The 26,727-nt window shown below is 43.7% G+C and overlaps 1 protein-coding gene across 1 annotated transcript; it reads left to right on the forward strand.

Annotated features, from left to right (window-relative positions):
- Positions 1-403: 403 nt before the first annotated feature.
- Positions 404-25,920, forward strand: LOC143989244 (uncharacterized). Its single transcript, XM_077489314.1, has 5 exons — positions 404-552; positions 4,986-5,150; positions 7,028-7,171; positions 20,678-20,821; positions 25,756-25,920. Exons 1-5 carry the CDS (start codon positions 444-446, stop codon positions 25,773-25,775), a joined length of 582 nt encoding a protein of 193 aa, XP_077345440.1. The 5' UTR covers positions 404-443; the 3' UTR covers positions 25,776-25,920.
- Positions 25,921-26,727: the final 807 nt, after the last annotated feature.

The raw sequence follows: 26,727 nt of genomic DNA on the forward strand, positions 1-26,727 counted from the left end.
TCATTATAGGGACACAGTTTTACATTTAACATTTTTATCTAGTGAAGAACAAGGGTGGGCAAGGGTCCATCTTTCCCATACAAGTCATAAAAGCCCAAAGGTCAAGTATATTGCACCATAGTAACGTACATGAGAAGAATCTTCTTTTGCAATCGTATCTTGTATGGGAGAAGGTTCGGCCTGTTCTCAGTGCCTCCCTTCCTTCTTCCATATCAAAGCCCAAGACCAATTAAATTCACCTATGTCATTATAGGGACCCAGTTTTGCAATAAGAATTTGTGTAAGTGGCTAAGTACCTAAGAAGCTCTTTCTTTTGCAATCATCCATTGGGTGGTGGCTGGCTTAACCCTGTTCCTGGTGCCTCCCTTCCTTTTTCCTCATATGGTCTATATAAAAGCCTCATCATCTATATGACTTATCAGAAAGATTTCTAGGAACTGAACATGTCTCCAGAGACCGGATCCCTCCTGCTACTCCTCCTGTTCTGTGCCGGAGCCACTGCTGTCAATATTCTAACCACTGCAGACCCCACCGAGGACAAAGAAGCTTTAGGTAAGAATTCAAAATGATGTAAAATACAGGTAATAATTCAACCAACGTATAAATGTCTACGTCTTGGATATATTAATATAGCAAATAAAATGCAGGCATGTCTATTATATATTTAGAGTGTTGTGCAATGTGTATATTCATTATTCATGGATGAGGATGGGTGTACAACCTCTTCCAATGCTTGGTTATTTTGTTCTAGGATGGAGAAGGTTTAGAGTAGTGATGGTCAAATTAGTTGATATAAGGGGCTTTAAAGTGATTGTGAGAAAAACCCTCACTTTGTAAAACAACCTATTCAATTTAAAATAGAAATGAAATGCAAAACATTTTTTATAGATATAAAAAAAATAAAAAATAAAAATGAAGTACCTTTTTTTACCGCCGGACGGTGGCTTTCTTATCCTGAGTGGACATCATATAATGTCCTGTCGGAAGCACCGATTGAGTAGCAGCAGAGAGGCACGGTTTGTTACCGGCTATGTCCCATTGGCATGATCTGATCAGAGTACTGGCTTGCTTCTGGTACAATGCGACCAAGGTGACCAATCACAGCAGGTCACAAGACTGTACACATTGGATGGTTTCCTTTCATGCCTTCCATTGTACACACTGGTGTTGCTAGCTGTGATTTGTCAATGTGATCACATGGTACAAATAGGGGCAATCACAGCTCATCTGTACCATATGATTAGCGTTGACCATACTGCCCAACATTTTGAGATGCAAATGAGGGACACCTACTAGCAAATGTATGTAGGCATAGGACACGCCCTCTGTCACACCCCCTTAAAGGAGAATTAACCAAAAAAAAGGTTCATTAAATCCACAAGGGCTTTTTTTACCACTAATATTACTTTATATTGGCTTTTAAAATTTATAAATGCAGCAATTTAGAATTTGGATGAAAGATTTAGCACTGGAAAACACTTTTTGAAAGATAAAAAGTGCATTTTATATACAATTATATAGATCAGACCAAAATGAGGGACAAAGGACATTACGCCAAATCTGGGACAGTCCCTCGAAATCAGGGACAGTTGGGAGCTATGGCTTTGACCAATTACAGCTAATCACAACTAAACAAACTGAATGATTCAGTTTCATTCAGTAAAATGCTTGCTTATAGCAATGTAATTCACTGCTATGAGCAAACATAATGTTTAACCACTTAAGGAGCGGGCCTATTTTTCAGACTCTGTGTTTACGAGTTAAAATCAGTTGTTTTTTTGCTAGAAAATTACTTAGAACCCCCAAACATAGATATATATATTTTCTAACACCCTAGAGAATAAAATGGCGGTCGTATTTTCTGTCATACACACTGTATTTGCACAGCAGTCTTACAAGCGCACTTTTTTGGGTAAAAGTCAACTTTTTTGAATTAACATATAAGACACCAGTGAAGTTAGCCCAATTGTTTCTTATATTGTGAAAGACAATGTTACGCTGAGTAAATTGATACCCAACATGTCATGCTTCAAAATTGTGCCCGCTTGTGGAACCGCGACAAACTTTTACCCTTAAAAAATTTCCATAGGCGATGTTTAAAAATGTCTACAGGTTATCAGTTTTGAGTTACAGAGAAGTTCTTGGGCTAGAAATATTGCTCTCGCACTAACGATCGCGGTGATACTGCACATGTGTGGTTTGAACACAGTTTTCATATGCGGGCGCTATTCATGTATGCGTTCGCTTCTGCGCGCAAGCTCGCCGGGACGGGGCGCTTTAAAGTTTTTATTTTTTCTGTTATTTATTTTACTTTTTATTTTGTTTTTTGACACTGTCCTTTTAAAAAAAAAAATTGGGTCACTTTAACCACTTGCCGACCAGCGCACGACGATGTACGTCGACAGAATGGCACGAGCAGGCAAATGGGCGTACATTTACGTCCCTTTAAATTTGCTGCCCTGCCATCGGGAGCGTGCCGCCGGCGGCGCGCTCCCACGCGGGTCGGGACCTCCGTGAGTCCGGTCGCGGGACCCGCGGACTCGATCGCCGTGGGCATACCCGCGATCGTCTCACGGAGAGGCCAAATGAAGAAATGCCGTTGTAAACAGCATTTCTCCATTCTGCCTAGCAACTAGTGACGCTGATCTCTGCTCCATGTGATTGGAGCAGAGATCAGTGTTCACTAAATGAAAGCCCAACCCCCCCACAGTTAGTAACACACCCCTAGGAACACTTAACCCCTACACTGCCACCCACTGGTTAACCCCTTCACTGCCAGTGTCATTTACACAGGAATCACTGCATTTATATAGCAGTGATTACTGTATAAATGACAATGGTCCCAAAAATGTGTCAAAAATGTCCGATGGGTCCCCCACAATGTCGCAGTCACAATAAAAATCGCTGATCGCCGCCATTACTAGTAAAAAAAAATAATAAAAAATTATTAATAAAAATGCTATAAAACTATCCCTATTTTGTAAACGCTATAACTTTTGCGCAAACCAATCAATAATCGCTTATTGCGATTTTTTTTAACAAAAATATGAAGAAGAATACGTATCGGCCTAAACTGAGGGAAAAAAATGTTTTTTTTATATATTTTTGGGGGATATTTATTATAACAAAAAGTAAAAAATAATGCGTTTTTTTCAAAATTGTCGCTCTATTTTTGTTTATAGCGCAAAAAATAAAAACCGCAGGGGTGATCAAATACCACCAAAAGAAAGCTCTATTTGTGGGAAAAAAAGGATGTCAATTTTGTTTGGGAGCCACGTCGCACGACCGCGCAATTGTCAGTTAAAGCGACGCAGTGCCGAATCGCAAAAAGTGGTCTGGTCTTTGACCAGCAAAATGGTCCGGTCTGAAAGTGGTTAAACATCCCTTGTAATACAAAAAAATCATGACAGGACCTTTTAAATATGAGATTTGGGGTCAAAAAGACCTCAGATCTCATATTTACACTAAAATGTAATTTGAAAAAAAAAAAAAAAGATAATTTAAGAGCATTGAGCAGAAGTGAAGTGTGACGTCGCTTCCGCCAGTCAATGCTATGAAGCCGAGTGGGGGCCATCTTCCCCTCACTCAGCAGCCAGGCATCAAGGGGAGAGGATGCGATCTGGTAAGTGGCGAAGATCACTAGAGCACGGCGGGGGGGGGGGGGGGAGCCTCTCCCGCCCCCAGTAAAAGTGGTCTTACGGCAAATCCGCTGCAGAGACCACTTTTATCTGAAAGTGGACCACCCGTTGAAGAAGAGGATACCCGAGTTATTGCAGCTATCTGCTGCCATAACAATGGCATTCCTCTTCAAACAGCCGCCGTATAATAAAGGCGGGCAGTCCGTAAGTGGTTAAAAAAAAACTGATCACTTCCCCAGAGTAGTACAATGTTACTCAGTGTCCCTGATCACCACCCTGATCACCACCACATTATGAGACAACACTGTACTGCACAGGTGACAGTATGCAAAAAAAAAAAAAAAAAATTGTGAACATTTTTTTTTTTGATTTCTTCTAATTTTCTAAAAATTATGACAAAAAAATGACCACTTAAAAAAACCCGTCATTATTATTATTATAATACAGGATTTATATAGCACCGACAGTTTACGCAGCGCTTTACAACATTAGGGCAGACATTACAATACAATTCAATACAGGGGTAATCAGAGGGCCCTGCTCGTTAGAGCTTACAATCTAGGAGGGAGGGTCAAGTTATACAAAAGGCTAATAGCTGTGGGGGATGAGCTAATGGAGAAAATAGTACAGTTGTTAGATGGAGGCAGGATAGGCTTCTCTGAAGAGGAAAGTTTTCAGTGATCGCCGTCATGCCTCTTACTAAATACCTTAGACTGGTCCAAATAATTTGGTGGAGGGGGGATTATGGTGTGGGGTTGTTTTTCAGGGGTTGGGCCCCTTAGTTCCAGTGAAGGGAACTCTTAAGGCGTCAGCATACCAAGACATTTTGGACAATTTCATGCTCCCAACTTTGTGGGAACAGTTTGGGGATGGCCCCTTCCTGCTCCAACAGGACTGAGCACCAGTGCACAGAGCAAGGTCCATAAAGACACGGATGAGTGTGTTTGGGGTGGAGGAACTTGACTGGCCTGCACAGGGTCCTGACTTCAACCCGATAGAATACCTTTGGGATGAATTAGAGTGGAGACTGCGAGCCAGGTCTGCTCGTCCAACATCAGGGCCTGACCTCACAAATGTCCTTCTGGAAGAATGGCCAAACATTCCCATAGACACACTCCTAAACCTTGTGGTGAGTCTTCTCAGAAGAGTTGAAGCTGTTATAGCTGCAAAGGGTGGGCCAACTCTATATTGAACCCTACGGACTAAGACTGGGATGCCAATAAAGTTCATGTGCGTGTAAAGGCAGGCGTCCCAATACTTTGAACAATATAATGTATGTACAGTATGTGTGTGTATATCTAAACAATATGTGTGGTTCATTTGTGGTTCACCTCATAACCCCCTCAGGTGCACGCTTCCCACCGGAGAAACCTGGTACGTGTCCTGCAGATGTGAATCTCCTAGTTGTTGGCTCCACGTTGTTGAATGAATGTAAGAGAGATAGAGACTGCAAAGGGAAGAATAAGTGCTGCTTCTCGGGGGGTAGAAGACGATGTCTGCTGCCATTGGACGGTAAATTTTTACAATCTGTCTGAGAATACGATGAGATCATAAAAACATGACCTGTTTTCCGAGACATAAACAGAAAGAGAGACATCTTCATCTAAATCTACATCTTCAGATGTATTTCAACTTTTCTCAATGCTTCCTGCAACTAATACTCTGTTGTCTCTTTCTGGGAATGTTTTGTAATGTATTAAATGAAATGTAGTACACACAGATATAGAACATCAGTTTAAATATAGAAACTTTAGATAAACATTAATATAGTGCCAGGCCTTCAATCTTCAACCTCTTATGGTTCCGGCCAGCGCTCATCACCCCTCATAGTCCCAACCTGAACTCATCACCTTTCATAGTCCTGGCTTGCATTCATTACCCTTCATTGTTCTGGCCTGAACTCATCACCCTTTTATAGTCCCAGCCCGCACTCATCACCTTTCATAGTCCCAACCATTGTCCCAACTTATTACCTTTCATCCTCCCTGCCTGCACTTGTCACCTTTCATAGCCCTGGCTTGCACTCATTACCCTTGATTGTACAGGTGTGCACTCATCACCTTTTTATAGTCGCAGCCCGCACTCATCAACTTTCATAGCCCCGGCCTGCACTTATCACTCCTCATAGTCCTGGACTTGTCACCTTTCTTCGTCCCAGCCTGCACTCATTACCCTTGATTGTTTAGGCCTTTACTCATAACCCTTTTATAGTTGCAGCCCACACTTATCACCTTTCATAGTCCTGGCCGCACTCATTACCCTTCATAGTCCCAGCCTGCACTCATCACCCTTCATAGTCCAGGCCTGCACTCATCACCCTTCATAGTCCAGGCCTGCACTCATCACCCTTCATAGTCCAGGCCTGCACTCATCACTCTTCATAGTCCCGGCCTGCACTCATCACTCTTCATAGTCCCAGCCTGCACTCATCACCCTTCATAGTCCCGGCCTGCACTCATCACCCTTCATAGTCCAGGCCTGCACTCATCACTCTTCATAGTCCCGGCCTGCACTCATCACTCTTCATAGTCCAGGCCTGCACTCATCACCCTTCATAGTCCCGGCCTGCACTCATCACCTTTCATAGTCCCGGCCTGCACTCATCACCCTTCATAGTCCCGGCCTGCACTCATCACCTTTCATAGTCCCGGCCTGCACTCATCACCTTTCATAGTCCCGGCCTGCACTCATCACCCTTCATAGTCCCGGCCTGCACTCATCACCTTTCATAGTCCCGGCCTGCACTCATCACCCTTCATAGTCCCGGCCTGCACTCATCACCTTTCACAGTCCCGGCCCCAACTCATACCCCTTAATAGTCCCTACCTGCAGTCGTCATCACTCTTCATAGTCCCGGCCTGAACTCATTACCCTTCATAGTCCCGGCCTGCACTCATCACTCTTCATAATCCCGGCCTGCACTCATCATCCTTCATAGTCCCAACCTGCACTCATCACCCTTCAGTCCCAACTTGCACTCATCATCCTTCATAGTCCCAGCTTGCACTAATCACCCTTCATAGTCCCAACCAGCACTCATCACCCTTCATAGTCCTGGCCTGCACTCATCATCCTTCATAGTCCCAAACTGCACTCATCATCCTTCATAGTCCCAGCTTGCACTCATCATCCTTCGTAGTCCCAGCTTGCACTAATCACCCTTAATAGTCCCAACCAGCACTCATCACTCTTCATAGTCCCAGCCTGCACTCATCATCCTTCATAGTCCTGGCCTGCACTCATCACCCTTCATAGTCCGGCCTGCCCTCATCACCCTTCATAGCCCCAGCTTGCACTCATCAGTGTCTACTCTCAGTCTCTAGTTCAGTCTCAGTTTGTCAGCCTCTACTTCCTTCCATCCTCATCACAGCTATTTTCTCTCTCTGCAGTCAAGCAAAATGCCTGCCCATACTTCGTTGACTCGACGTGTATAATGGATTTTGTACCCTTGTGCCAGAGTGATGACCAGTGCCAAGGCACCGAGCGATGCTGTTACTACAAGTGCAGCCTCCAGTGTATGCCAACAGTGAAAGGTAATGGAATGCCCCTTGTGATTTGGTAAAAGCTGTATAACCAAAACTATTATTACTGAATTTTATAAAGGTATTGCAGCAGAAACATAACTAGAAACTTCAGAGCCCTGGTGCAAGAAACCATAATGGGCCACCCTCACCACCATCTGGGGCCCCCCACAGTGGTGGAATGCCAGGGCCTGGTCCCAAGTGCGAGCTTTGCAACCCAGGTAGTTCCACTACCAGTGTCAATAGTTTTTATTTTTCTTATTGTATTTATTTATTTTACCATTTCCTTTTATTTATTTACAATTTTATTTTTGTATTATTTTTAATAATTTGTTTAAGCCCATTTGGAGGATTAGGTGAGATATCAGGGGTCTAGACAGACAGAGAACGGACACTGCTCTCAATCTTTATCTCTGCAGCCTCAGATGCACAGAATGCATACACAGGAATAGCTCTGTACAGAGCTCCCTGTTCATCCACAAAACTGAAGCATAGTAAACACAGCTTACTATGCCTCAGCTATGAATGATCGGTACGGATCACTGACTCTATTCAATAAGACAATGAAGGGGGCAGTAAATTACACATTTACCGGCCTCTACCCTGCTCTCCATCCTCACAGATCCCCCACAGCAGCCAGCTGGACAAGGGAGGGGGGAACCAGCAGTGCTGCGAGGGTTGAGGGAGAGGGTGTGGGAGGGATACCCAGGAGCCCGATTACAGCAAGAAGTGGATAGGAGGGGAAGTGGGGGCAGCATGTAGAGGAACCAATCCCTTCCATTTTCCTCCTGTAGCCTTTCAGTGGCTGCAGGAAAAAAATTAAGGGGATCATCGATCTATATGCCACCCCTCCTATCCAGGAGTACAGGGGGCTACACAGGCTCCCTGGAGCATGGGGCAGGGTCATAATTGAGACCACTACAGCCCCTGCATTTCCGTATAAGTGAGTATTTTATAGTGTTTAGATGTATAAACCTTATTAATGTTTTAGCTTGTGATTATTCTGTATATGTATGTAGCGATGACACTTTGGACAAGGTGTCTGCTATGTACAAATTCTGTTTTTGCCTCAGAACAGTAAAGGGGTTCTGAGGGTTCATTTTGTAGGTTTAACTTTGACATCAGTTTATCTGGGCTGTGTTAGAGTTCTGCCTGGTCATGTGTACAGTTAGGTACACATGACAGGCCAGAACCAGGCCTGGTTGGGCGTTTTGGGTATCAGCTTCCCCGGAGCCAATCAGTGGGTGCGCCGGGCCCCACTGAGGAGTCCGGGAAAGGGTACTTAAGATGTTGAAGTCACGTGTTCCAGGTTCGTTCGTGAGGCCTTAGTGGTCTGTTCCTGATTCTGGACCAGGGTAGCCCCGTGAGGGGTCCCGGTCACGGGAGCGTTCGTCGATCCGCAACATGCTTCGGTTGGCTAACCCCAATAGACCTGCCTGATCTGGGGTAGGGATCCATCTGTTGTGAACCGGGTGGTCCGAGGCACAGTAACTGAGGGAGGATTCAAATCGTCCGGGTGTGCTCTCGGCTTGGAGGGGCACCGCAGCTCGTGTAAATGACCGAGGGAGGACTCTTCGGAGGAGGGCCAACAAGTTGGCATCCTGAGAAGTGTCTGGTTACTGAGTTGTGAAGGACATTGACGAATTCACGCTTTTTCCAGTACTGTCAAGGAGACAGAGAACGTTCCAGCTACTGAGGAAAAAGGTTCCTGCTCTCTTCTGTTACCAGTTACTCAAGGTCAAAGATTTCACAAGTTCTGGATCAAAGTGCTGACTGCCATAATCTCTGGCTAGAGATTTGTTCATCCTTGAAGCGCCCAGCTGCGAGTGGCTACTCTCTGGGTGGTATTAGAGACTTTCTGATATTAGCAGTTCAAGGTGCCTGAGCTTCTTCACCCTTGCCCTCTGTTCCCATACGAGACTGTGTTGTTGGATGTTACCCCTGCAAATAAAAACCTTTTCTAAAGGACTTTTATGGTGTCAACATCCAAAGTTGTTGGGTGCTAACTCTGGGAACCCCTAGACATGGAAGAACCAGCCAAGCGGAGGTAAGCCCAAAAGTTAAGGCCGCCCTGCCAAGGGTTATAGCTGCTAAATGTACATGGACAGCTGTAGTTCCTCATACACATATATGACGATCTCCCAGCTCTGATGTTCAGAGAAGGCGCTTTACTGCTTAATGCAAGTCTACAGTGTTCTCCCAGAAACAAGGCGCCCCCCAAGGCGATGTAGCCTGTAAATAGATTTCTTGCAGTTGTTGTTCAGCAAGGATGCTTAGTGCTCTGTCTGGTACTAAGATGCCCACTTTGGAGCACCCTACAAGACTGTATAGGAATTAAAATTTAACACACATTTGTTATATGCAATAATCATATCAGAAGTTGCCTTGGGACTGATTTTACGACAGAACTTTTAAATGAGTACCAACTGGAAATGCATGACAGTATCTTTATAAATTTTGTCTACAGTACGGGGCCGATGAGTCTTTGGTCTCATCTGAGTGTGGTGCCCACCATTGGACTTTATACTGTAAAGTACATAATTTACTATGTGAGCTGAGATAAGTAGCATATATAATGCGTCCTGCGGTGAGCAACCTTTTTTGGGCACAGACGTAACCTGTCTGCTCCTGCAGAGTGATGACTGTGTGTCCAGGTGAGCCCGAAGGGCATGCAAGGGAGAGCTGCACCACCCGGAGTGGATCAGCAGATCTGAGGTCCTGAAAGGTATATGAAAGAAGTCAGGGAGATGTGTAAATCACCAAACAGGGGGTTGTTAACTCAATTGTAGTGCTTCCCTGTGGATTTTATCCATGCCAAAAAATACTATTTAGGGCTTGTTGGCCAACTTTTATTGAAAAGTAAGAAAAGGTTCAAAAACAATTGAATGCCCTCCAGGGGTTTCCATCATCATTTCAAAATATGAAAACAAATATCCTTTAAGCCTCCTGGCTTTGTTTTGCAGCAGCGCTGCTCAGGCCTTAAGCTTGTTGGTGGGTTGCCTCACGTGCAGCTTAAGTGAGCTGCCTGAGCCAACCCCCAAAGAACCACTGACCATCTGGGCAATAGAGGACTTTGCCCAACGACTCTCTCCGATATCTAGGTGGCAGGCAGAGACCAACCTCCGACCCATCCTCCTGGCTGTGTGCTTCATCCCCTTCACTACCAGGATTTCCAATCACCGTGGCACCTTCTCCAAGCCAGGGGACACCAGTAGAACTCACTCTTTGTCAGCAGCATTTTTACCAAATAAAATCACCAAGAGGCTGGAGGTGGGTAATGTTGTTTACTGAAAACCTCATTGGATACATCACTTCAATGGAACAACACGGTTCCAGTAATAAACAAACTCTTGCTCCCAGGCTCTGCCGGTGGCTGCTCATGTCCCTGCAGATGGATGGGCCTAATGTTCTTCCTGGTTAAGGATGGGAGGGATAGAGGGGTACACTAAGGTTCTCTCTTTGCTCTCCTGGGGCTAGGATGGGGAACTCCAGGGCACCATGCCCTCCCCCAGGAGGGGAGAGAGCAGGAGCATAGCAGATGTTGCTACTTCCTCCTCCTCTCTAGTCTGACCCATCTCCCTCCTAGGTTCTGGTCTCCCAGCTTTTTCCCAGGGGTAGGAGGCACCTTACAGGAGAAATGAAAAAGAAAGTAGAAGTGGCGCTGTCCCCTATTATTTCAAAATGAAAAATGTGCTATTCAAAAAACTATTTTTTGAAATAAATACAAAAAAATTTATATTAAAATAAAAATAAAGAAAATGAGAATACCTGCTGCGGTTCTACCCGAGTGAGAGAGAGTGTACGTCCTCTGGCCAGGCCCTACACGTTTCGTCATCAAGACATCTCTCAACACGGTTTTTACTTTAAATAAAATTTTTAAGTAAAGCACATTTTCAAGCAAAATATTGATAAGGAAACATTGAAAGTCACGTTAATTAATTATACACTTTTAGGTGTACACCACACAGGTCTCTCTAATACCCGACAGAGCATCAAGCACAGTCATATTCCTTCAAAATATAAACAACCCTATTTTCACTATTATAATATATTCTGAGAACCTTGGAAAAAGTTGGGTGACCTATTTCCCACTATAAACTTACTGTAGGGAGACACTATTTAACTTCACATGCTATTTGGAATTTATTTTTATTTTTTTGTTTGTTTGGTTTATGAAATTGTTTGAATTATCTAAAGAATTCTTAATTTTTCAATTTACCATTACTTTTTTGGGTCTAAATTCACCAGAGGGTCTAACACACCGTTTTTACACATATTATGTTATATATATATTTTTTTTACAAATTATGGTTTTCTAGATAAGGCATTGAAAAAGGATGAGGGTTGGGCCCACTTATGCTCACATAAGATCACAAACGTCACTGCTCACCAATACCCGACAGAGGGTCTAACACAAGTATTCTCATTTTCTTTATTTTTTTTTAATATACATTTTTTGTATTTATTTCAAGTTTCTTACCTCCTAAAGCTCTTCAAAGCGTCTCCAGAACCTAGGATTACCTTGATTACAAAACCCACAGAAAACAAAAGAAAAAACGTTTTGTCCATTCAGACCCAAAACTCTGTAGCGCCTCACTCTGCGGCCATGAGAACCTTGTGTTGTCTTCAATCCCACTAAACAGTGGCAGAGCCTAGCACTGTCATAATATACTGTATACAGGGGCGGACTGACAACTCATGGGGCCCCCGGCAATAGGAGATTATGGGCCCCGGGCAATAGGAGAAGATTATGGGGCCCCTGGGTAATAGGAGATTATGGGGGGCCCCCAGGCAGTAGGAGATTATGGGGCCCCCAGGCAATAGATTATGGGGCTGCACAGTATACACATACACACACACACACACACACACACACATACAGTATACACACACAAACACACAATATACACACACAGTATACACACGCAGAATACACATACACATACTGAAAAGGTACTGGAGAGGCGGGGCAGCTATAATCTTGGGATTTTTTTTAAAACACAGATTTTTACATACTGTCCCTGGTTTTATTGAGGCTGGCAACCCTGATGGGGCCCCTTAGTGGCATGGGGCCCTCGGGCAGTGCCCGAGTGCCCGAATGGTCAGTCTGCCCCTGACTGTATACTGTGAGGCACTGGCAGGAAGGATTGTATTCCCCATCCTGCATCCTTCCTATCCCCAATAAGTTTGACCCAATGTGGCATTAAGGTAAATAGTACCCCCTGAGCATACATGTCTCTAGTAATGTGTACCTGACAAAGTAGTCCAGCAGCGCAGTCACATTATGTTCCACATGCTGGTGAAGGTCAGAGGTGGCCTTCGGAGAAAATAACGGTGGCTGGTGCCGGCCATTGTGGTGTGGCACAAGACATACATTTAGGAAAGGGGAAAAATTCCATGACCAGTGTAGTCTAAATGTCCCCTTTCACTCGCTTTTTTTTCCATTATACTCCAACCCAATACCTACCCACCTAAATGATGAGACCACACCTTTCTTTAGAGTAAAAGGGCCATAACAGGCTTTATTAACACAAACTCAATAAATCACTCCAATCAAAAAAAAAAAAAAAAATATATATATATATATATATATATATATATATATATATATATTTCTTGATTATTGGTTATATAGGCACCTCTGGTGATTGGACACTGGTTAATCCCAATTAAGGAGAATTGTCTATGGTGGTTGGTCACGTAAAACTTTAGCTCTGTGCAGGTCCCTGCGGGGGCCTAAGGGCTACAACAAACCGGATCCATACCTCGGGCCGATATTTGACTCCCAAGATGGTATGGTACCGGGGCCTCGTCAGCCGAAGAAACAAGGTTTGGCCTGTAAGTCCTCTCCTATTGGAAGACTGGGCTCTGGGAAAACCAGACTTGGTGTACTGTTTATACAGAGCACATGGAAGTTTCTAGCAGAGTCTTTTACATGGTCCAGGTAGGAGGCTCTTCCGAGAAAGAGCCCTAGATAAACCTGAAGGTTGGCTAACACTGCCCGCCGTGATGGGTGAAGGCTGGAATTTGTCTGTTTCAGCAATTCCTGTGGCGAGGACAGGTAAGGGAAGTTAATCCTATATATATAATTATATGATGGATTTCTTCATTGTGAGTAGTTGTATGTTTTACCTGGTTTACACCACTAGAGGGAGTAAGAGCAGCCTGATGCATACTTACATGCCTTTCAGTACACACGCTCAGTGAAACCTGGTTCTCCAGCTGTCTCACGTCTCCACTGCAGTCCCTGCCACAACAAGGTAACACAGGGGTCCCACGTAGTCTGGGGGTCCCACGCAGCTCCGGTGGAGTTCTCCTTTCCCCCCTGGATCCCGTGGTCCTCGTGCACGCGCGTTCCCGGCCTAATGGAGGAGGGGGGAGTGTGGTTGTGAGCCGTGCATGTCAGTGTGCACGGCGCTGTACTGCACAGGCGCCAGGCGGCAGATTTAAAAAGCCCAGAGCGTCAGGGGGCTGTAAGTGGAGACACAGGAGCTGTGGGCAGTAAGCATCCGTGGGGATTGGATCCAGGCAAACTTTAGACACCTACTCAGCATCAGGTTGTGCAGTTTAAGCAGATCCGGGACAAGTGGGTGATCTCTTTGGTATCTCTGGGCTACAGGCTAGAGCAGTGATGGCGAATCTTGGCACCCCTGATGTTTTGGAACTACATTTCCCTTGATGCTTATGCACTCTGCAGTGTAGTGGAGCATCATGGGAAATGTAGTTTCAAAACATCTGGAGTGCCAAGGTTCGCCATCACTGGGCTAGAGTTTCAGGAGATTCCACCTTCTCGCTTTCTAAGGTCAAGGATCCCCAGGGATCCAGTAAAGCAAAAAACACTATTTCTGGCCTTAGATCACTTACTATCCCAGGGGGTGATAGTAGAAGTGGACCCAAAAGAACAGGGTTCAGGGTTTTACTCAAATCTCTTCACCGTTCCGAAGCCAAATGGAAGTGTCAGACCTATCCTAGATCTGAAGGATCTGAACCGTTTTTTACGCATCCGGTCCTTCCGAATGCATTCAATCCGCACTGTGGTCTCCTCCCTGCAAGGGGGAGAGTTTATGGCATCAAAAGACATCAAGGATGCATATCTCCATGTGCCAATTTTTCCCGCACACCAAAAATGTCTAAGGTTCGCGGTAGAGCGGCGCCATTTTCAATTTGTGGCCTTGCCGTTCGGGCTTGCTACAGCCCCTCGAGTCTTCACAAAGATTCTGGACCCTCTCTTCGCAAACCTAAGAGCTCAGGGTATAGCCGTCATGGCTTAGCTAGACGATTTGCTTCTCATGGAGAAAACAGTAGCGTTCCTGAACAACAGCGTCACCAGAACGTTAGAACACCTGGAATGCCTAGGTTGGATCATAAACCTAGAAAAGTCGTCCCTACAGCCTGCCACCAGATTGGAATACCTGGGTATGATCATCGACACCGCTCAGGGCAAGGTTTTTCTTCCAAGGCCAAAGGCCTTGGCCATTGGGGATCTGGTGCGCCAAATTCTGGGCAGGAGATCTTTCCCCATTCGATTGTGCATGAGACTGTTAGGGAAAATGGTCGCCTCCTTCGAGGCCGTCCCATTCGCCCAGTTCTACTCAAGGCCTCTGCAAAGATGCATCCTTGTGGCTTGGAACAGGAAGCCCCAATCCTTGGATCTTCCTATGCGTCTATCCCCAGGGGCACGCAGGAGTCTCATCTGGTGGTTACAAACCAAGAATTTGCTGAAGGGCAAAACTTTTCTTCCTCTTCCATGGAAGATTATCATGACAGATGCCAGCCTGACAGGCTGGGGAGCAGTGTTGGAGGATACGGGGAAATGGTCTGCGATCGAGAAGCTATTGCTCATAAATGTCTTGGAGATCCGGGCAGTTTATATGGCTCTCATAAAGTGGTCGTACAGACTACGAGGTCTCCCTGTTCGGCTTCAGTCCGACAATGCCACAGCAGTGGCTTATATCAATCACCAGGGCGGTACCAGGAGTCTGGTGGCCCAAAAAGAGGTGAATCGCATACTTGTCTGGGCAGAAAAGCATGTTCTGTGTCTCTCTGCAGTCTTCATTCCAGGAGTGGAAAATTGGCAGATGGATTTTCTGAGCCGCCAGCAGTTGTGTCCAGGAGAATGGGCTCTGTACCCCGACGTGTTTCGGAACATATGTCACAGGTGGGGTACTCCAGACGTAGATCTGTTTGCATCCAGGTTCAACAGGAAACTGGACAATTTTGTGTCAAGGACAAGAGATACACTTGCTCAGGGGTCAGATGCTCTGACAGTTCCCTGGGATCAGTACAATCTGATCTATGCCTTCCCCCCGAGCCCGCTTCTGTCGCGGTTCCTGGGAAGAGTCAAGAGGGAGACAAAATCGATCCTTTTGGTGGCCCTGGCTTGGCCCAGGCAACCGTGGTACGCAGAGATCATGAAGTTGGCAGTAGGCAGGCCATGAATCCTCCCTCTCCGGCCAGATCTGCTCTCACAGGGTCCAATTTACCATCCTGCTTTACGCAGTCTGAATTTGATAGCTTGGCTTTCGGGGCCAGTCCTTTCTTCTCTGGTCAATGCCAGAAATCCGGCCTCCAGGCTTATTTATTACAAAATCTGGAGGGCATATGTTTCCTGGTGTGAACTCAGGAAATGGCACCCTAGAAAGTAGGTCATTAGCAGGATCTTGGCCTTTCTCCAGTCAGGCCTAGAAATGAATTTGGCCGTAAGCACTATCAAGGTGCTGATTTCGGCCCTGTCAGTGTTTTTTCAGAAGCCACTTGCATCACATTCCCTGGTTCGGGCTTTTATCCAGGGGGCCATGCGGATTAGACCGCCAGTCAAACCTCCGGTATGCCCTTGGGATCTGAATTTGGTTCTCTCGGCTTTGCAGGGGCAACCATTTGAACCTTTGCATCTGGCTTCATTAGTTCTCCTGACTAAAAAATTTGTCTTCTTGGTAGCCATATCTACGGCTAGAAGAGTATCAGAGCTAGCAGCTCTTTCCAGCAAGGAGCCGTATCTAATTATTCATAAGGACCGGCTGGTAATGCGTCCCAACAGGTCCTTTCTACCTAAGGTGGTTTCGGGATTCCATTTGAATCAAGACGTAATGCTACCATCCTTTTTTCCGGACCCACAGTCCGCAGAAGAAGAATCTTTGCACACTTTGGATGTGGTTAGAGCAATCAGTATATATCTTCAAGCAACTGCTCAGATAAGGAAAACCGATTGCTTGTTTATTTTGCCGGAAGGCCCTAGGAAGGGCCAGGCGGCGTCAAAATCCACTCTCTCAAGGTGGATTGGACAGGTTATTTCTCAGGCCTATAGTGTAAAGGGGAAGATTCCTCCTTTTCAAGTGAAAGCGCACTCAGCGAGGGGATTTTTGCTGACATGTAATGCTCATACATCCTGGAAAAGGGGGCGCAGTTTGGCATGTTCGCCCTGGGCTCTAGATGACATTTCCTGGCACTGGAAGAGGCTAATTCAAATCTCACCCCTATTCAGAAGTCTGAATCTTGTGGTTTCCTGGAAGACCCCTCCTATATTAGAGACTGAATTGTTTGTCAGGTAAAATTCACACATATGAAAAACTCTCATTAGTAGATATAGCATAACCTGTATCTGATGTTGCAATCCAACCTGTAAAATTATAACATTCCATTTTCTACTCTGCTGTGATGAGCTTCAAGTTATTAAAATGTGGTATCATCCATCAGGCTAGGGGATCACCCGAGTACAAAATTGCCTAATTTCTTGAAATCTACCCCTAAGGCCGCGTACACACGGGCGGACTGTTCTCCCAACTTTGTCCGCTGAACAGTGTTTCAGTGGACAGTCCGCTCGTGTGTGGGCTTCAGCGGACAGTTTCAGCGGACAGTCTGACAAACAAAGTTTTTCGGAATTTCCGTAAGACTGTCCGCTGAAACTTGGTTTGAGCGGACAGTCTGCTCGTGTGTAGGCTTGTTCGACAAACTAAGTCTCGCGCATGCTCAGAAAGAATTTACACGGCGAAGGTTGCATTGCAGTGTATTGGACGTCGAATTTCTCGTACCGTCGTACGTGCCGTTCACGTCATCGCGCAAGTTTTCAGTGGACTGTTCGTTCGTCGTGTGTGGTCAAGTCCGTTCATGCTAATTTTGAACGGACTGTTTGTCAAACTGTTTGACGAACCTAGTTGGGCGGACAGTCCGCCCGTGTGTACGCGGCCTAAGAAGTTCTAATGATCAGCTTTCTTCCATTCAGCGAGGTACACATCAATATAAATTTCACAGCACAAGAGTATGATATTTTGAGTGGTATGTGAACTTCTGTGTTTTTTTTCTGACAAAGATCCCAGCGTCCTTTAATTATAGCCATGCACATTTGATGTAGTATTATTCCCATGGTAGACCCCCAAATATTAGAGAAAATCATATTTTCGTAGCACCCCCTAGCTTATGTAGGTTGCTGGGCAAATTTGTAACCAGTGGAGCAGGGGTTGACTGCTCTAGCCTGCTCAGTGTCTCACAGGCTGCTGGTCTGATTGCTTTCCCCTGTATTCTAGAAGATTATAGAATTATAGTGAGAGGAAGAATAGAGGAGGCAGCCTGAATATGTATGGGGATCCAGCCAATCCCTGGGGAGATGTACCCAGTAGGTGGCTGTAGTCAGTGGCCTGAGGCAGAGGATAGAGGTTGCTGGGTCTAGTCCTGCTAGAGGAGACCCCTATGCACAGACTCTTCCCTAGGGGCAGGTTGCTGGAGGTGCCATTCAGGAGTCATCAAAATCCCAGTTGGAGCAATAGCTGAGCAGCTTATTTTCAACATCTGGAGTTTCTGAGTCAGGAGAGCTCACTGAAGAGTACCAGGTGGAAGTTGGGAGAAGAGTATCCAGCTGTCATGTAGTATTGTGAGTCTTTGTCTGCCTCACTGAAGAGTGGGCGGTGGATATCGAAAGGAGGCAACCGATTATTCTGCGGCACTGTGAGTAGATGACCGACGTGCTGGGTGTTAGTGGCTGTGTGCAGCTATCAGTTCTTTGAAAAAAGTCATAGACACCTGTCAGCAGTGCAGAGATTGTGCAATTCAGGAAGAAAGAGAGGAGTCCTCAGGGAATTTAGTTCAGCAGTTTTGCGATATCCTATTCTCCCTTCACCCCATCCAAGTTTAACCCAATAATAAAACATCAAATAGATATCCCTATACTATTTCCCTTGATTCAGTGGCGAAGTAGAAAATGCAGTGTGCCTGGCTGTCTGTGCATTCACTGACACTCCTTATTTTTATTGTAAGCACATCATACCTTAGACAAGCTGATCTCAACCAGAGTTCCATGGAACCCTAGGGTTCATCCACAGGTTGCTATGCATTCCTTGAGCTGTGACTAATTGATTTCTCATCTAATGGTGCTTGCATACTTCTGGGGCAACACCACTTGGCAGAACCAGCAACATGGCACCAATAATCTTTTTGATCAGCCAGTCGCAATTAGAGTTCCAAAGAAACCTAGGGTCCCTTCAAAGGTTTCTAGGGGTTCCTTGGGCTGTAGCTATTTGACCTCCCATCTGATGGTGCCTGCATACTTCCGGGGCCAACTTCACTTGGTAGAACTAGTGACATGACACCAATAATCTTTTTGATCCGCCATTCTCAAATAGAGTTCCAAGGAAACCTAAGGTTTCTCCAGGGGTTGCTAGAGGTCCCTTGAACTGTGGCTGATGGCACCAAACCAATTATCTTTTTGAAAAGCTATTCTTAATCAGGGTCCCTCCAGAGGTTCATAAGGGGTTCCTTGAGCTGTGATCAATTGACTTCCCATCTGATGGTGCCTGCGTAGTTCCAGGGCAAATTCCACTTTTCAAAACTAGTGGCATGGCACTAATAATTGTTTTTGTTGACGATAAGGGTGGCATTCTTCTCACTGCCTATCAATATAAGTGATATTTCTCTCACTGAACCCTGATGAACACATTTTAGCAGGGGTTCCCCAAGAACTGGAAATTATTTCAAGGGTTCCTCTAGGGCAAGGATATGCAATTAGCGGACCTCTAGCTGTTGCAAAACTACAAGTCCCATCATGCCTCTGCCTCTGGGTGTGATGCTTGTGGCTGTCAGAGTCTTGCCATGCCTCATGGGACTTGTAGTTCTGCAACAGCTGGAGGTCTGCTAATTGCATATCCCTGCTCTAGGGTTAGCAGGTTGAGAAACGCTGGCTTAGATGATGCACATTCAGACACTAGACCTCTGAAGGTGTGTTATGTTACCTGAAACCAAGCCATCAGTAGCAGATCCCTTAAAATCTGTAAAGTGCAAGGTAGGGCCTCCATGGATCAGATTTGTTTATCCAGCACATCCCACAAATGCTCGATTGAATTGAGATCTGGAGGATTTGGAGGCCAAGTCAAAACCTCAAACTTGTGTTCCTCAAACCATTCTTGAATTCATCAGAACAGGTCACATTCTTTCATTGCTCTGTGGTGCAGTTCTGATACTCACATACCCGTGGTAGGCATTTTTGGCTGTGCACACTGGTCAGCATGGGTATTCTGATCAGTCTGGGGCTATGCAGACCCATACACAACAAACTGCAATGCTCTGTGTGTTCAGACACCTTTCTATCAAAACCAGCTTTAACTTTCTCAGCAATTTGAGCTACAGTAGTTCTTCTATGGGGTTGAACTACATGGGCCAACTTTGGCTGCCCATGACCTTGTTTCCAGTTCACTGGATTTTCTTCCATGGACCACTTTTGGTAGGTTCTGACCACTGCAGACCAGGAACATCCCACAGATAATTGTGACTGATGGTGGAAACCTCCAAGGGCAATCTAAGTATTAATATACTCCAATCTTATTCAAACATATATACTGTGCAATCTTTATGCACATAATACTATATGAATAGTGGTGGAAACCTCCAATCCATTACAAAAGTCTTATGCTAATATCCAACATATCCAACTCAAAAGGACTTTATAAGTTGGATATTAGCACAACACATTTTGGAATGGATTGGAAGTTTCCCACACTATTCATATAGTAGTACTGTATGTGTATCAAGATAGTACAGTGTATGTGTTTGAATACCACTGTGATCTAATGGGGGGGGGGGGTCTCTAAGGGGGGGAGCACTGATATAAGGGAACTGTGATCTAATGGTCTCTATGGGGGGGTTGTGTTTTGTAGGTCATGAGACTGACCCCTGTATTATGAATGGGTTGGGGGCTGGGATGGAATGGCCCCAATGGGGGGGGGGGGGGCTCTTCATAGTTTCTTGCTGCTCCAGGTCCCTGGAGGTTCTAGCTATGCCTCTGATCTGTATCCTGGTTTCATTACGTGGAGAGAAAAATACAGAGCATGCCACCACTGACCTCTTGCTGAAAACAATAGCTGCCTGCCTGTCTCTGCCATTGGTACTATCTGAGCTATCAACAGACTGAAGGCAGACAGGCAGTGTTTTGTTTTTTACAAGAGCTATGGTAGACTTCATATCTTACAGTTTCCTGTAGATCCGGACGTCTCGGGGATAAGGTATTATTTAATCTGGCTGTGTTTTGTATTGCAGTAAAACCTGGATCATGCCCAATTCCTCGTACAAGATGTGCTTTTCCCCAACCGCCACCGAAGTGTGAAAGTGACAGTGACTGTCAAGGAAAGAAGAAGTGCTGCACCCCAAAATGCCAACAAGTGTGTACTGATCCCGATCCACGTAAGTTACACCTGCCAATCAATCTCCAATCAACACCATAGGTGTGGGAGGTCCATTTATCTATCTATCTATCTATCTATCTATCTATCTATCTATCTATCTATCTATCTATCTATCTATCTATCTATCTATCTATCTATCTATCTATCCATCTATCTTATCTATCCTTTAAAGCAGGTGTGTACTTATTATGTTGAGCATTAAGATGACATTACAGTTGTTTTGTAGGTTTTTTACAGAGAGGTTTCTGAGAGGTCAATAGGGATTTAAAAAAAAAAATGACACAAGCTTTTGCCCAGCTGTCACAAATTCTCCCCTCCAGCTCCATCTAGTGATAACAATGGGGCATTTTCCTGAAACACCTCAATCTGGAAAATACTGCATTGTGGCCACTAGATGGAGCTGAAAATCATAGGGAAATTAAGATATTGGACAAAATAGGTGGACAATTGATGACAGCTTGGCGAGTGCTTGTGATTTCCATTCCAGCATATATATATATATATTTTTTTTTTAAATAAACCCCTAAGAGTCAGATGGCATACAGCCTAAAATAGGTTGATGTTTCAGCATTTCACCTTTTCAAAATGACAAAAGGTGTAAAGGTGTAACGGTGAGCTTTCTAAACATGGCAAGCTAAGAGCACTATATACTCATTAGACGCCTGCAATTAGTTTAGTTCTGAATTTGTTTTTTAACTAATTTAGACAAATTTGTTAACATCCAAATTTTCTCATTTCTGAATTTTTCCGAATGTTCAGAAATTCTAAATTTCCAAATTTTAAATAATAATGAACTAATAATAACTTAACTTTTACTAATTATTAAATTATAGTTATTGGAATTTCCTTTCAAATTTGGCTGTTGAACGTAAGGAATATTAATTTATCTGAAGTTTCAAATTATCCGAAATAATGAATGCCGTATCTAAACAAATGGAAACTAATAAATTAATAATAATAAATGACAATAATAATAAAAACGGATCATTATTTATTATTATTTCATTCCGTTCCATTTGTTTAGATGCGGCATTCGTTATTTTGGATAATTCACAACTTCAGATAAATCTGTATCCGTTACGTTCACTAAGCCAAATTTGAAAGTAAATTCCAATACCTATAATTTAATAGTTAGCTATTATTAGTTAGTTATTATTTCACAAAATTTGGGAATTTTCGTTCTTTCTCATTTTCGGATTTTCAAATTTTCGGATTTTCGAATCTCTGAATTTTTTAATTTACCAATTCTCTAATTTCCAAAAAAAACAAACAAATAAGGAATGAAACGAAAACAAACAAATGTTTCAGCAGTGCACATGTCTAACAATCAACAACAACAATCGCTGCTAAGCAAACACCTTCTGTTATCTCAAGAACCTATAGAGATTAGCGATCCCTATTCTGGTTAATTGCTGGAATCTTTCTATATGTTTTGAGGGCTAATAAAGTTGTTGAGAACATTTCTAGTTGTCCTAGTTTACCCCTTTGTTGTTTCTGTTATGCCATGTTGTGTGAATGAAGGTGGCAATTACTTCTCTGAGCTGATCTCTTAGATAACGCCACTTGCAAATAACAGCTTTTGAAAAACTTTTTAGCATGGAGTTTTTGATTTCTTCTGTTTTTATTTTTTCTAATGGCATCAGTCTAAAACTCCAAACAATATTGCCTTCAACTCTAGATTGGGAGAATCTGATTTGGATCCATCCCCAATAAACAAATGATTTCCTATCTAGTCAGGTCTCTACACGCTCTGTAACGTGATGCATCAGACAAATGGATGGACATAGCGGCCTTGTGAACCCAGTTCATTTATTCATGTAGGAAATAGTGCCCTGCCGGCGGGCTTCCATAATTGGGAATTTCCATCACTGGTTTAAGGTTAGGCCTTTCTATAACATTTAGGACAAAAGGAGAACCTTGTGGGTGAAGAAATTTCTGGTGGAAGCCACGGAAAGCCGAGGGTCCATGCCAGCCTGATTAAAGGCCTGGTGGCTTTGATGTATAATTTGAATCGACCTACCTCCAAGCTTTAGTTGCTGTATTGGTGCACATCCAACCTTGTTGAATGCAGAGCTTGGCATGTGTTGGTTCCAACTTTAAAAAGATTTTTCCAAAAGTGTTGGCCGATAGCAGAGGGTTTGTGTAGGAAGCCTCTCATAGGATCTGGTAAACCCAAACAATTCATATTTTTTCTGAGGGTTTCCCTAGTATCAGTTTTATACCAATATAATGCTGCGCTATCTAAATATAATCATACGGTAACCGTACTAAATCATAATATGACTGGTTGCAGTTAAACATTGGTGGTGAAATATTCTAATCCCATATAAAAAAAAATCTAGTGAATCTAATAATGCAATCTTATGCAATTATAAGTTGCGATCATGAACAGTGAAAAATTGCAATCCTATGCGATCCTCCCAATGACAACCTGTATAGCATTCAGGTTGTCATTATACACATGTAGCATTTGTATGCAATAGAGAAATTTGCAACCCTGTGCGATAATTGCGATACTGCAATAATTGCAGTGACAACCTGTAATTTACATCAATCTATATAAAAGTGCATCACTATACAATAATCAATATAGAAATAAGTGAACCGTGTTTAAAGAGCCCTTGTGCCAAACTAATTCATGCATTAATCTGTGTCCATAAAATCTCAGCATAAAGTCCATTCATAACTACTCCATTCTTCTGGTGCTCATTGCAGATGATAAAACATCTCTAGAATTCTAGAAATCAGTGCCAGGCTTGGTTGTGATTATGCTGCACGGTTGGAGCAAGTAACAACATTTCAAATGTGTGCATATTGTAAAAAGTGTGATCTGGGGATGCCATAGCTTTGTTGGAGCATAGAGAATGGCAGCAATGAACCACATGGGTCCAAACTCTAAGACTAAAAGACTAAAAGCTGGAGACTGGACTCCTTGAGGAAAGACAGGAGAGGACGTTAAGGGCATTAACAGAAATAATGGCATGGGATTTTCAATATCTTTCCCCTCTCCTTCCAGGTCTCACAGGAGCTTAATATGTTTAATGTGAGTAGGAAGGGCATCAAGAGGTGTGTGTAAAATCCCAAAATGGACCATGGCCCCACCATCTATGACTCAGGAATCATGTTGGTGTAGTTAGAATTGTTGTTAGTCCAATGTTCTTCATGCTGTGTCTGGCTGACTAGGTTATATAAGCCGCAAAGTGGGTATCTGACTCCTTTCCTAATTCAATGTCAGGAGGGAAAATGTAGAGCTTGAGTCCTCCCACCAACAATCAGTTACAAGCACAGGTTACACAATACAATTTACTCTAGGTAAGAGACAGAAGTCAAACTTTTACCATGAGTATTTGCAAGGTCTTGCTATGCTTATGGATACAGGCTGGGTCATTAGATAGGGTCCTGGGCTGCAGCTGAGGACCAGTAACTGTAGCCCAGTCGCCCATGAGAGATGTATCTAGAACCACACAATTCACCTCTCCATCAGGGCCCACCGCTATTAGGTCATCAGTGTTCTTGCCCTAAGCTGGCTGCATTGCCCCAGTCAAGCAGTACTATAAGCCATGCTGCAGCCCATGTCCATTACTCTGGAGAACACAGAATGAGGCAGAAAAGTGATGGCAATAACTTTAGTTGACTTCCAAGTAATGGCAAGAACAATTCCAAATTATGGTGTTAATATAATTCCATAGTACATAGAATATCCCCAGGCTGCTATAGCCTACAAATTTGTCTCGGATCCACAAATGTACCTGTAAAAATGTCTAAGGTTCTCATCTATTTTCTCTGGGTTAGTTTGTATCTGGCCTTCACTAAAAGGGGGGGCAAGCTTCTTGTTAAACTTTCCAAGACCTTACAGTAACTTGGTATCATATTGGGTTAACCAGTGATCACAGACCTGTCACTTCTGAAGCTAGTTCTGTTTGAATTGATTGCTTGAATTCAGTTTACTGTCACATCACAGGGCAATATTCCAAATATCAAGGAATGAACTTTTCTTTTTAGATGTACATAAGCCATAAGACAATCATTTCCTATATGTGTATGGCATTCCAATCTGCATAATAATCTGAAGCCAGGCGTGATGGTAATGACCATGTAGTCAGGAGTTTCATTGTTCCCATGTCCTCAACAGTTATCACCATAGGTGAGTGGTCTGAGACCACCATAGTTTCAGTGAAAACCTCCTGAGGTAGCAGATTTGCTAACACTAGAAAGGTGTCCAGCCTAGACTGGTGAGGGTGGGGAAATAGGTAAAATGCTGTTCTAAAGGTTGAAGATGCCTCCAAACATCATTAAGGTCAACAATCTTGGACAACATATACATGTAGAGCTGGGTAGACTGAACACATGTTGGACCTGATGAGGCTTTGGGAACCGTAAATCTGTCTTTCCTAGAAGAGAACATTTCACTGAATTCCTCACTGATGATAATTCCATCCTGGCATTGGTCAGTTATGGTGAATTGAAGCAGTTGTTGAAAAAATATCTTGCTGTTGGTGTTACGCCCATAAATTACTACAATACCAAATTCCCTGCTCATGTAAGTCCATCTACCTTCCACTTGATCTGCTCACTGGTTTATAATACAGCAAGATAGTTGTTGGTAAGAATTATTGTACTGGCTTTATAAACTCGCACAGGGAAGCCAAAAATAAAAATATCGTAAAAAGTAGTTCAATAAAGGTGCATTAAAAAACCAATACACATAACACACAGAACTAGAACACAGAGAGCTACAAGTAACCTCTATTACACTGTATACAATACATGGAGTATCTAAGAAGAAGGACAGGTCCTCCTACAACAAGAAATTCCAGCCAGAAACATCCAGCCCAAACAATTGAAATCCTTTTCCTTTTCTTTTTCTGTTTTCTTTTCCTTCTTTCCAAGCACTGACTAACCACATTGCAATAACTTTTACATGTTTTTAAGGATCCGAAGAAGAAGTCTGAAGATTGCAAAGATGGTGGAGTCTATCATGCTTCTCATCAGAGACACTTCCTCTATGCCCATAATGAATTCCCTGTAAATGTCTGAAGTTTCCTTCATGTCATCAATACATCTTCTGCTAATTAATAAAGATAATTAGAAGTGTCACATGCGTATGTAGTGTCATTAATTGTTCTAGGTGCAGACAGCAACCTCCAAAACTTTGAACAGTTTGGGAGTTTTCTTTCCTCCTTTTTCAGTTAATATGAAAATGAGGTCTTTAGAATGGTCTCTGACCATCTTCAGTTCTTCCCTGCTGTGGCGATTCCACCTGGCTGTGGAATAGAGGTTCTCCAGAAAGCTCATGTTGATGGGTCTTGTGTTTTGGGTGCACATCAAACTCAAATCAGCCGATCCCCCATTTACTTAAAATCGTAGAAACAGACAAACTGAGATTCCTTTGCATAGCAGACAAAGAAGGGCAAACACAGCCCCATGCCATTCCTTCCAAGTTCTCTGATATTGTTTTATACCATTTATTTATAGCACCGTTGTAGAGAATATATAAAGACCCCTATAAGGTCCCCCTAAGTAGGCCCAGGGCAAATACCCCTTTTACTGCTAAGAACTTTGAAAAAGGGAGTCATAATACCCTGTAGCATGTTGGCTGCTGTCACATACCTTACAGCAGAGCCCGAAATGACGAGGGTGAGGTCTAACAGGATTTTTTCAGGATCAGGATAAATCATGCAAGACAGCAACAGGGACACAGGGACGGGCTGAAGACAATCCAGCACTGGACAGCTGGCAAAGGAGAATCCAGAATTAGTGTTGGTAAAAAAGAGGGGTGAAACCCATAGTTGGAGAAGAAGGGTGATTGGTTGGTGGCTGCATGGGCAGAGTTATTAAATGTGAATTCTGCCAAGGCCAGCAGTGAGGCCCAATATTCCTGGGTAAAGCAGGAGAAGCAACGTA

This window comes from Lithobates pipiens, unplaced genomic scaffold, assembly GCF_037356315.1.
Source record: "Lithobates pipiens isolate NorthernLeopardFrog02 unplaced genomic scaffold, aLitPip1_a1.2 Scaffold_18, whole genome shotgun sequence".
NCBI classification, from domain to species: domain Eukaryota; kingdom Metazoa; phylum Chordata; class Amphibia; order Anura; family Ranidae; genus Lithobates; species Lithobates pipiens.